Raw genomic sequence first — 12,160 nt, 5'->3', positions numbered from 1 at the left:
TTAGTCCTAGCACTGATAGTCCAACTTTTAGTCTATCGGCCCACTCTTAGTCCTTGTCCTCTCCTAGTCTCCCCAGTCCACCCTTCATCCTATAGTCCTGCTAGTCCTCTTCCAGTCCACTTGGTCCACTCTTAGGGCTCGCTTGTTTTGTGTTGCTTCTTTTCTTCATGGGCTTGAGGCGTTCATGTGACTAAGAATAGAAGCGGAATAAAAGAGGTCTCCTCTGAGAGGTGGGTCAATGGAGGATGGTAGGGCATGTCATCACATCAGCAGAAAGATAATAACCATAATAATAATAATAACGAGTTATATTTATTTAGCGATTTTTTTTTTGTGTGACTCAAAGCGTGTTACACTGAGAACCCAAAAGAAAAAAGATTGGCTGGGGATCAATCAATCGCTCATCAATATTGATGACAACTTTTTGGTCACATGACCCCGCACACGGCAGAGTGTGAAAACTGATCCAACAGCACTTCAAGGTGCACGCTCAGCACGTGTGCAACATGTGAATGCTCACATGGACAACAATGACTTATTACTGAATTATTTCAAGTCACCGTAAAGCACGTTAGCATACTAGCATGCTAAGTGACACCTTTTAAAAGTACTTAAAAAAAGTGTAAATTGACTTTTGACCTTATCAGCTTGAAATTAACCTTTGACCTCTAACACCTATCTTATGTTAGCTTATTGTAGAGATTCACACTGGTGTGTGCGTATGTGTGCATGTGTGTGTGCGTATGTGTGCATGTGTGTGTGTGTGTGTGTGTGTGTGTGTGTGTGTGTGTGTGTGTGTGTGGAGAGGGAGTAATAATCTGTTGTCACTGCTTCTTTTTGTTCACTAATATACAAACAGAGTGACGCCTCCTGTTTTGTAATCAAGATGAGCACACACACACACACACACACACACACACACACACACACACACACACACACACACACACACACACACACACACGCACACACACACACACACACAGGTAAGTTAACGTGTTGAACACACATACCCACGCAAACACACAGAGGAGGAGAGCGGTCCGAGGGAGGAGTTACAGGCTATGGGGGAGGTCCGTGTGGCATCACCTGTTTGACAGAAGAAGCCAGCTGCTTGACTTCCCGCCATCAGAGTAGCGCTTCATCAGAAAGAACAAACACGACCTTTGACATGCACCAAGCTCGTGCATGAAAGCTTCCTCAGCCTCCTGAAGAGCGCAGGTTTCTCCTCAGCGGTAACCCTCCACTGTCCAACCTCCAGGCGGTCCGTCTGATCTGGAGTGTCTGGGATGGCCGCGGTTGCGGCTGCGTGGCTGCCGCTGGCCCGCGCAGCTGCCGTGGGATGGATTCCGGTGGCCAGTAGGCCGATGCCGGAAGCCCCGCAAGAACCGCAGCGCTGCAAAGGCGGCATAGTTGTGATCAATGTGAGCGGGATCAGATTCCAGACTTGGCGAGACACGTTGGAGCGCTACCCTGACACCCTGCTGGGCAGCTCTGAGAGGGACTTCTTCTTCCAGGAGGAGCGCGACGAGTTCTTTTTCGACCGAGACCCGGACTTGTTCCGACACATCCTCAACTTCTACCGGACGGGCAGGATGCACTTCCCTCGCCAGGAGTGCATCTCGGCCTTTGACGAAGAGCTCACCTTCTTCGGCATCATTCCGGAAGTGATCGGGGACTGCTGCTACGAGGACTACAAGGACCGGCGCAGGGAAAACCAGGAGCAGATTCAGGATGACGAGGAAAGGGACACGAGCCACGAGCAGGTCTTGCCGGACATGAACTTCCGGGAGTCCATGTGGCGCGCCTTCGAGAACCCGCACTCGTCCACCACGGCGCTGGTCTTGTACTACGTCACGGGCTTCTTCATTGCCGTGTCCGTGCTCGCCAACGTGGTGGAGACGGTACCGTGTGGCGCCAGCGTCAAGGCCCTGCCGTGCGGGGAACGCTTTGCTTTGGCCTTCTTCTGCCTGGACACGGCGTGCGTGATGATCTTCACGGTGGAGTACGTGCTACGCCTAGTGGCCGCGCCCTGCCGCTTTAAGTTCGTCAAGAGCGTCATGTCGCTCATCGACGTGGTGGCCATCATGCCCTACTACATCGGCCTCGTGATGCCCGACAACGAGAACGTGAGCGGCGCCTTTGTCACGCTGCGCGTCTTCCGCGTCTTCCGAATCTTCAAGTTTTCGCGCCACTCGGCGGGCCTGCGCATCCTGGGGTACACGTTGAAGAGCTGCGCCTCCGAGTTGGGCTTCCTCCTCTTCACGCTCACCATGGCCATCATCATCTTCGCCACCGTCATGTTCTACGCCGAGAAAACCTCCAAAGCTTCCGCCTTCACCTCCATACCTGCGGCCTTCTGGTACACCATCGTCACCATGACTACGCTGGGGTACGTGATTCTCATCCTATCATCAAGCATGCGTGTGTGTATCATGTTTCTGTGACACACCTGCATGCAGACAGGCATCCACATGCATTTATTATTTAGTCACATGACACGTGCTGTTAAGACACGATCTCCGTGAACACACACACACACACACATACACACACACACTATGCTGATGGGCTCATTGAAATGGCGGTAAGCGGCGATTTTAATTGGCTTTTTGATGATAATAAAGACTTTAGTGACATCGCCAACATTTGAACGTTGACTTTGTTTCCATGGCGACATGGTCAGCACTCCGCCGCACAGACTTACGGGTAAGAAAGACGTGATGTCAGGTGTGCTCAGATGTCATCTGGCCAGGCCTCAACTGACACGCCAACGTGTGAGCGCTCGTCTCCACACGCCGCCATTACATCACAGTGTGCACGTGGTGTCACATGACTCGTGGGATGGTCAAAGATGGTTGGCCGTATCCTGCTGCAAACACTAATCTTTTTTTTTTTTTTTTTTCCTGTCCAGCTACTCAGGCAAATCATATAGTTGATGTAGATGCCCATATCGACTGTACAGATTTACTTGACAAAAGAGAAGTGTGGGATACTTCTCTTGTTGCCTTATTTGTATTTGACTTTATTAAATGGATTTATGTTATTATTTAGTGCAGCCGGGCCAGAGCAGGAGGGGAGAGAGAGGGAGGAAAAACAAACACAACAATAACAATAACAACAACAGAACAGCATCAGCGAATAGGATATGTACAAAGATGATGGTTAAAAGTGATAGCAAAGAAGCAGTTTGTGAAATAAATATTAATAACACAGAAATGACAATGAGCATTATTATACTACAAATGGAGCAATAAAATACCAATAGAAATAGCACTTTTGATGATGAATAATAACAATAATTACCTCTATTATCAACAATACAATTGTTTCAAATGCAACAACACATATATGTAATGATAACTTAAAAAACAAAAGAAGGCAGATAAATGGAGGGGAAGAAAAAGAAACAAACTGTATTAACCTTGAAGATTGTTCTAGTAACAATAGGTTAAGCTATGTGTGCCTTGTGTTACCTAGTTTCCCCTAGGGCAACAACGTTAATATATGTTTGATGAAACGTGATTATATGCATTAGTGCAGTGTTTTTCAACCACTAGTGTGCCGTGAGATACAGTCTGGTGTGCCGTGGGAGATTATGTAATTTCACATATTTGGGTTAAAAATATTTTTTGCCAACCACTAATTATAATCTGCAAATTATGTGCAGATGTTGTGTGTCGGTGCTGTCTAGAGCTCGAAAGTGTAACCGTGTAATACTCTTCCATATCAGTAGGTGGGAACCGGTAATTAATTGCTTTGTAGATGTCGGGAACACGTTGTGTGAGACGACAAGGGTTTGTCGTCGTATCTAATGCTTAAACCAAAAATAAACAAAAGGTGAGTGCCCCTAAGAAAAGGCATTGTAGCTTAGGGAAGACTATGCAGAACGAAACTAAAACCTAACTGGCTACAAAGTAAACAAAAACAGAATGCTGGACGACAGCAAAGACTTACCGTGGAGCAAAGACGGCGTCCACAAAGTACATCCGAACATGACATGACAATCAACAATGTCCCCACAAAGAAGGATAAAAACAACAGAAATATTCTTGATTGCTAAAACAAAGTAGATGCGGGAAAAAAGGAAGACATGAAACTTCTACAGGAAAATACCAAAAAAATAGGAGCGTAAGACAAGAACTAAAACACCACACACAGGAAAACAGCAAAAAATACAAAATAAGTCAGGGTGTGATGTGACAGGTGGTGACAGTACACCCTACTTTGAGACAAGAGCTATATTGATACAGTACACCTACTTTGAGACAAGAGCTATAGTGATGCTTGGTTGGTTATGGTTTAAAGTCATATCCAAAAATTGCGACAACGACTTTTTACTGTCAACTGAGTTTCGTTTTTTTAGTGATTTCTGCTGGTGGTGTGCCTCTGCATTTTTTCAACGCAAAAAATGTGCCTTGGCTCAAAAAAGGTTGAAAAACACTACATTAGTGTATGTATGCGTATGTGCTTGCATATGTACAGTATGTGTATATGTATGTTTGTACAGTGAGTGTATATGTACAGTATGTATGTTTGTACAGTGAATGTATATGTTCAGAATGTGTATATGTCGCAAACACTAATCTAGGCCCGTTTGCACGTTTCCATATTCTAAAAGAGCACAACAAAGGACGCGCATCTCGGCCCGCAGGCGTCCTGACATCATGTGACAGTAAACACGCTTTCTCATTGGTCGATCACATGACCTTTTGAGCCATCTTAACGAATGTTGATCACAACAAAGAAGATGAGACAGCGAAGCTTGTCTTTTAAAAACAACAATCTAACATTTTTGTTTGACATCCTGTCTTCAAAATAAAAGCACATCCTCTGTTGAATAGGACTTTATTTTGGTGACAGGCTCGTCGTGCACAGGTGTGATACACACTGAGCGAGTAAAAAGATGCACAGATGCTTGAAAGTTGGCACACTAGGGGTCAAAGTTCACAACCTCAGTGATATGGCCTCATTTTGCTTTTGTGTTCAAGTACATGCTCCTGGGGTCAAAGGTCATATCTGTTTTCAAACCTCTCACACACACACGCTGCGAGGTGGGTAGTAGAAATACATTGTTTGTTATTTATATCACGTGGAAACGTTCCATCAGCACTAATGTTAAGTGTCATCACGCTGCTTGGTGGACATTCTGTCTTCAGTTGCTGGAGAACTTGAAAGGAGGAGAAGAGCTTTGACGCCTCCGTGTGGGCGCAAAAAAGAAGCGCAAGCTTGGCTGTCAAACGACTCTGGACGTCCTCACTGACCTCTCACCTCCGCCTCAGGTACGGCGACATGGTTCCAAACACCATCATGGGTAAGATCGTGGGGTCTATCTGCTCGCTGAGCGGCGTCCTGGTCATCGCGCTGCCCGTGCCCGTCATCGTGTCCAACTTCAGCCGCATCTACCTCCAAAGCCAGCGCGCTGAGAAGAGGAGGGCGCAGAAGGTGAGTGATAGCTTAGCTTAGCTTCCACGTGAGAGCGCCTCCTAGAACGTGTGCACGTGTTCGCCCGCAGAAAACTCGTCTGGCCAGAATTTCTGCGGGAAAGAACGCCGGAGCCAACGCTTACTTGCGCTACAAACAGCTGACCGACGCCGACCCAGAGGTAACACGAGTGTCGCTGGCGTTAGTTCTTTCTGGTGGTGGATGTTCCCTATTGCTGTAGGGTGGATGCTGATTGGCTCTTATTTTTACTTCCACTGAGAAGAGAAGCAAAGGCGGCCATTTTGGTTATAGAAATGTTCTAAGGCAGGGGTGTCCAAGCCTTTTGACTGGGGTTGGTTGATTGGGAGTACGAGTATGTGAAAATTTGCCCACATTCCTTGTTTACTTCCATGACGACCTCCTTAAAGGGGAACATTATCACTAGACCTATGTAAGCGTCAATATATACCTTGATGTTGCAGAAAAAGGACCATATATTTTTATAACCGATTTCCGAACTCTAAATGGGTGAATTTTGGCGAATTAAACGCCTTTCTATTTTTCGCTCTCTGATTTTTTCTGTTTTTTCGACTGTTTTCCGTACCTTGGAGACATCATGCCTCGTCGGTGTGTTGTCGGAGGGTGTAACAACACGAACAGGGACGGATTCAAGTTGCACCAGTGGCCCAAAGATGCGAAAGTGGCAAGAAATTGGACGAAATTTGTTCAAAATACGAGGGTGTGGGGAAAGCCGACGAAATGGTCAGTCGTTTGTTCCGCACACTTTACCGACGAAAGCTATGCTACGACAGAGATGGCAAGAATGTGTGGATATCCTGCGACACTCAAAGCAAATGCATACAAAGAAATCTGCCGCCAGACCCCCATTGAATCTGCCGGAGTGTGTGAGCAATTCAGGGACAAAGGACCTCGGTAGCACGGCAAGCAATGGCGGCAGTTTGTTCCCGCAGACGAGCGAGACGATGCTCACACCGCTTCTACCGTCCCTTATGCCACCGAAGATGATCAAGAGAAGAATATCGACCCTAGCTACCCCTGCTGACATCAACTCCAAAACTGGACAGATCAGCTTTCAGGAAAAGAGAGCGGATGAGGGTATGTCTACAGAATATATTAATTGATGAAAACTTTATTCATTACTCATATGCTGTAAACCTAGTTCATAGTTGTTAGTTTCCTTTAATGCCAAACAAACACATACCAATCGTTGGTTAGAAGGCCATCGCCGAATTCGTCCTCGCTTTCTCCTGTGTCGCTGGCTGTCGTGTCGTTTTCGTCGGTTTCGCTTGCATACGGTTCAAACCGATATGGCTCAATAGCTTCAGTTTCTTCTTCAATTTGGTTTTCGCTACCTGCCTCCACACTACAACCATCCGTTTCAATACATGCGTAATCTGTTGAATCGTTAAGCCGCTGAAATCCGAGTCTGAATCCGAGCTAATGTCGCTATAGCTTGCTGTTGTATGCGCCATGTTTGTTTGTGTTGGCTTCACTATGTGACGTCACAGGAAAATGGACGGGTGTATATAACGATGGTTAAAATCAGGCACTTTGAAGCTTTTTTTAAGGATATTGTGTGATGGGTAACATTTTGAAAAAACTTCGAAAAATAAAATAAGCCACTGGGAACTGATTTTGAATGGTTTTAACCCTTCTGAAATTGTGATAATGTTCCCCTTTAAAGTTTTTTTTTAATCAATCAGAAATATCAAGCAGTCTGGAGTTAAGTGTGGAGAGAGTGTTTTGCATTTTTCCCATAATGGATTTAAATGGGTGTAGTTTAGATTTTTTTTATGCTGATTGGACGTTTTTTTTTATATAATATCCACAAATTTAAATGAGCAGGTTGTGTTATGTGGGACCTTGTTTGTTGAATTTTTATGCTGGTGGAATTTTTTTCCTGCACCATGACTGGGTAAGGGTGTTTGGATTGGGTCATAGAAGTACATTCTGTGCAATGCAATTTTGTGGCTGGACAATTAATGGTCACTGACTTGAGTTGCCATCCCTTCAATCGCAGCTGACAGGCCATTGCTAAATTGTAAATGAATCTGTCCCCAGATAAAATGTTTCATTGGCCTCATGCTGTCTAGCGGGCCAAAGTGATGACACTGGTGAGTCGTTGCTGTAGTTAGGACACCCCTGTTCTAAGGGTCCTGACTGGATGAAGTAGATCATGGTGGTCAAAACTAATCTGTGACCAAAGGAATGTTGCCTTTCTTCTTCTGGTCTTTTTATTGGCACGATGTCATTACAACCAACGACACTGTTTGTCGTTCTTCTTCTGTGTGGACCGTCCATAAGAAAACCATGTGAAGGTTGATCTAAGGCTTCTTTTTTCTATTGGAGGCGTCCAAGCAGGCGGGGGAGGCGCTGGTGTGCAAGGCCAACATGGAGGTGCAGCGCCATCACCTCCTGCACTGCCTGGAGAAGACCACGGTTAGTTCACGTGAATGCCCACGTGCACGTTTACGGTATCTTCAAAGGTCCCCACTTTCTGTTCTTGGCCTTTAGAACCACGGCTTTGTGGACCCAAAGACGATGGAGTCGAGCCGCTCTGAGGGGAAGCCACTGAGGAAGGTGTCTTTGTCGTCCTCCTCCTCGCCTAACACCTTCACTTCCTGCTGCGCCCGCAAGACCTTTGACCTCCACAGCTCCACCAGCAGCCATCTGCTGGACGTCCGTGTGGAGCCACATTTGACCTACAGGTGGGTAAAAGTGCCACGGGCAGTAATCATTATTTATTAATTTATTTAATATTATCATGATTTAGCATTTTTATTTTTTAAATTATTATTCTCATTATATTTACAGTTTTATTTAATTATTATATTTTATTTTTGTTATGTTATTATTTAATGAATTGTTATGTATTTATTATGTTTGATCATAATTGTTACTGTCTAATGAGTTATGTTTTATCATCGCTTGTGAATTGTTTAAGTGTCATGTATCATCACGTTTTAATATTGTTTTAGTTAATGATTTATTTTATATTTTTTGATTGTTATGTTCAATCATAATTGCTTTTATCATTATGTTTTATAATCATGTAATAATTGTTTAATATCATTTATATATTTTGCTCCATGATTGCTTATGCTATTTTTTGTTATGCTGTATATTATTTCATTAATATGTTTGATATTGATTTTTATTATTGTTTTTTTTTTAACATTTGTTTATTGAGTTTTTTTTTGACATGTACAATTAACAGTGATACAACAAACATGTCAAATGTTCCCCCCGCCCCAAACAAATCACCCACAAAAAAAAGACAAAAAAAGCATAGGATGAACATGAAGCCATGAACAACTGCACTCCTGAATGTCCCCAACACGGTGCAGCAATACACAAACACACACAAAAGCCTCCTCAATTATCTATGGGGTTAAGTTTGAGATCAATCTCTTTTACACATTTTAGGAAACCACCTCATTTTTCATGAAACTTCACAGAACAGCTTTCAATGTCAGCCTAAAAACATGACTATAAAATTCCCGCGGAAATTTGATGGGCCTGCTATCTGTGCCCTGGACCTCTGGCCGGGGGTCGCTGGAAGCCGGCGTGCTTTTAGGATGGTGCCAAGTGACCGACCGAATCCATGAGTTTTAGGTATAAAATAAGCTACAAAGCTAGCCTAAAACATTAGCATCCTAACAATAAAATGCTAACATGTAGTATGTGTGCCATACTTGCCAACACCCCCGAATTTTCCGGGAGACTCCTGAAATTCAGCGCCTCTCCCGAAAACTCCCGGGACAAATATTCTCCCGGAAATCCCCCGATTTTCAGCCGGAGCTGGAGGCCACGCCCCCTCCAGCTCCATGCGGACCTGAGTGAGGACAGCCTTTTTTCATGTCCGCTTTCCCACGATATAAACAGCGTGCCTGCCCAATCACGTTATTTCATACGAGGTGTCCGGCATACCGCTGATGAGCATGGTGCAGATGGAGAAGATCTTCTCGGCGTCCGTGTTGGCGCACACGTTGCCAAAGCCGACGCTGGTTAGGCTGCTGAGGGTGAAGTAGAGGGCGGCGATGTACGAGCTGTGCACCGACGGGCCGCCGACCGTGTTGTTGACGTAGGGCATCTCCACGCGTTTGCCCAGCTCATGGAGCCATCCTCGGGGAAGAGACAGGAGGACAACAGGGTGACAAGAACTAAATCATCCAGACTAGAGATACATTGTATTATTATGTTTATCTTACCTAAAAATAAATATATTAATTTAAAAAAAAACAACTAAATAAATTTTTACTATATTTTGCTAAAAACATCAAAATTAATTGTATTTTTATTTGTATTTTTTCTGACTCCTTATTACATCCAGCCATAGAATTATACATTAAAGTAAACATATTTGAAATAATTAACTTTAAATGATCATAATAATTCATTTAAAATGACCATATTTAATTATTAAAATAATTGCTTGTTTATCAACAACTTTAGCATTTTATTCATTACATTTTGAAGCTCTCAGAAGCCAAGTTATGTTATATTCCTTAATATTTATTTATGCAAGTTTGAAGTATCTATTATCTAAACACAATTTTTACTGAGATTCAAAGATAGCCTGTTCTTGTCAAACCATCTTTTTAATTTGTTAATACTAACTTTAGGTCATTTTGAAACTTTACAAATGTCGTTTGTATAAAGATTGAACAATTTTGGTCCCAGTATTGATCCCTGAGGTACGCCGCAAAATATCTCCAGCGCTGTTGACATATTTTCACAAACTGCTTCCTGTTGTTAAGCAACTTCTTATCCAGTTAAATACCATCCCTCTGATTCCATATTTTTCTAATTTAATAAATACAATATTATGGTTAATTGTGTCAAATGCTTTAGTTACATCCATAAATATACTGCTGCTGCACACGGTTTACTGTTAACCTATTGCATTGGTTATTTATTCTGGGTAACACTTTAGTATGGGGAACACATATTCACCATTAATTAGTTGCTTATTAACATGCAAATTAGTAACATATTGGCTCTTAATTAGTCATTAGTTAGTACTTATTAATGCCTTATTCTGCATGGCCTGATTATACAACCAGCAAGCCATTAACTAAGAGTCTTCCCTCAATGACCTCAGAATTATTGCTTAATAGTAACCCTAACCCTAACCCAAACCCTAACCCTTACATGTTCCCCTACTCTAAATTAAAGTCTTTGTTACTTTAATAAGCAACTAATTAATGGTGAATATGTTCCCCATACTAAAGTGTTACCTTTTTCTGTTATTTTGATTAATGCCATTGATGTTGAAATGCTAGCGGTTATGTTTGGTCATAAATGTTATCAATAGATATGTTATTTTCATCATTTTTTTCATTATTTTATTATGTTTTTTAATATTAGTGTTTTGTCCTTATTTAATATTAAAATGTTTGATCATAATTGTTCTTATTGATTTATTATATAAGTCATGTGTTTGATATGATTATTGTTAATACTGCATGAGTGTTAAACCCACACAGTATTTTATTATCATAATAATTATTATATAATTTTAGTTCATGTTGATGTTTTGAGCACTAATGTTTTCACGTTTGTCTGCGCATGTGGTTTAAATGTCACAAGTTTGTTATCTTTTCTCTGCAGTCGTTCCAGATTGAACGCCAAATTCCAGGAAGTCCTCCCGCTAAAATGCGAGAGGCCGTCCATCAACAGCCTGACTCCGCTCAGCAGTGCGCGCGAAGGCAACTCTGACGCAGACCTTTACCGGACGGACGCGGTGCACGTTTCTGAGCTTTGAACGTTCAAGGGCGGATGCTGGCGCACCGTAAGGTTTAGACTGAATTGCTAGCTTAGCTAATGGCATGCTTCCAAATAGTAGCCTACATGCTAATTAGCTTAGCACTTACAGTATAGGTTGTCAACTCTGTCAGAGACATTTGATAATCTGGCCTGCGCTTGATCCCACGGCCACACCACCTCTCTAGGATTGACAGTCAAGCCAGCTAGCCACTGGCACGCTTGAGGTGCAATGGAGTGACTGACGTTTATGCAATATTCATTTAACACGCAGCTTAGTTGCTGGCATGTGTTACATATACTGTACATATATTTTATACACACTGTATATTATATACAAACATACACATTCTAAACGAGACAGCAGATTTGAGCTCAAACTCTTCCACGTTAGAAGCATGTGACGTTAATGAAGATGCTATTGCTAATGTAGCTGCTAACCCTCGTTTAGGCTCATGAACGTTTTAAAGCTAATGCATCTGCTAACCTTTATTTGTGCTAAGGTTAATGTAGCTGCTAATCCTCATTTGTTCTAATGAAGGTACTAATGGAGATGCTAGCCCTCATTCATGCTAATGAATGCTGTAAAGCTAATGTGGCTGCTAGCCCTCATTTATGTTAATGAAGGTGCTAAAGCTAATGTATCTGCTAGCATTTATTTTCTCCAAAGACGGTGTTGAAGGTAATGTAGGTGTTAATGCTAATAAAGCTGTAGGCCATACTTGCCAACCTTGAGACCTCCGATTTCGGGAGGTGGGGGCGTGGTCGGGGGTGGGGCGGGGCGTGATTTGGGGGCGTGGTTAAGAGGGGAGGAGTATATTGACGGCTAGAATTCACCAAGTCAAGTATTTCATACATATATATATATATATATACATATATATATATATCTACATCCTGAAAATATGCAAACAAAACTGTGTTTAGATAATTGATACTTCAAGCTTGC

General features: G+C 42.8%; 1 protein-coding gene across 1 annotated transcript; it reads left to right on the top strand.

Moving 5' to 3' along the window:
* The first annotated feature begins 1,289 nt into the window (after positions 1-1,289).
* Positions 1,290-11,212, top strand: kcnd2 (potassium voltage-gated channel, Shal-related subfamily, member 2). Its single transcript, XM_061961495.1, has 6 exons — positions 1,290-2,392; positions 5,283-5,445; positions 5,516-5,605; positions 7,795-7,884; positions 7,960-8,153; positions 11,059-11,212. Exons 1-6 carry the CDS (start codon positions 1,290-1,292, stop codon positions 11,210-11,212), a joined length of 1,794 nt encoding a protein of 597 aa, XP_061817479.1.
* The last annotated feature ends 948 nt before the right edge of the window (positions 11,213-12,160 follow it).

This window comes from Nerophis lumbriciformis, linkage group LG05 (genome assembly GCF_033978685.3).
Source record: "Nerophis lumbriciformis linkage group LG05, RoL_Nlum_v2.1, whole genome shotgun sequence".
Classification (NCBI taxonomy): Eukaryota; Metazoa; Chordata; class Actinopteri; order Syngnathiformes; family Syngnathidae; genus Nerophis; species Nerophis lumbriciformis.
Note: the sequence above shows the minus strand (reverse complement) of the source record. Positions and strands in the feature narration are given on the sequence as shown.

Bases quoted from the DNA above. Each gene is read 5' to 3' on its own strand.
- kcnd2 (XM_061961495.1), top strand. From the start codon at position 1,290: ATGGCCGCGGTTGCGGCTGCGTGGCTGCCGCTGGCCCGCGCAGCTGCC. The intron at 2,393-5,282 runs GTACGTGATTCT...CCTCCGCCTCAG, and splicing joins GTCACCATGACTACGCTGGG to GTACGGCGACATGGTTCCAA. The intron at 5,446-5,515 runs GTGAGTGATAGC...GTTCGCCCGCAG, and splicing joins AGAAGAGGAGGGCGCAGAAG to AAAACTCGTCTGGCCAGAAT.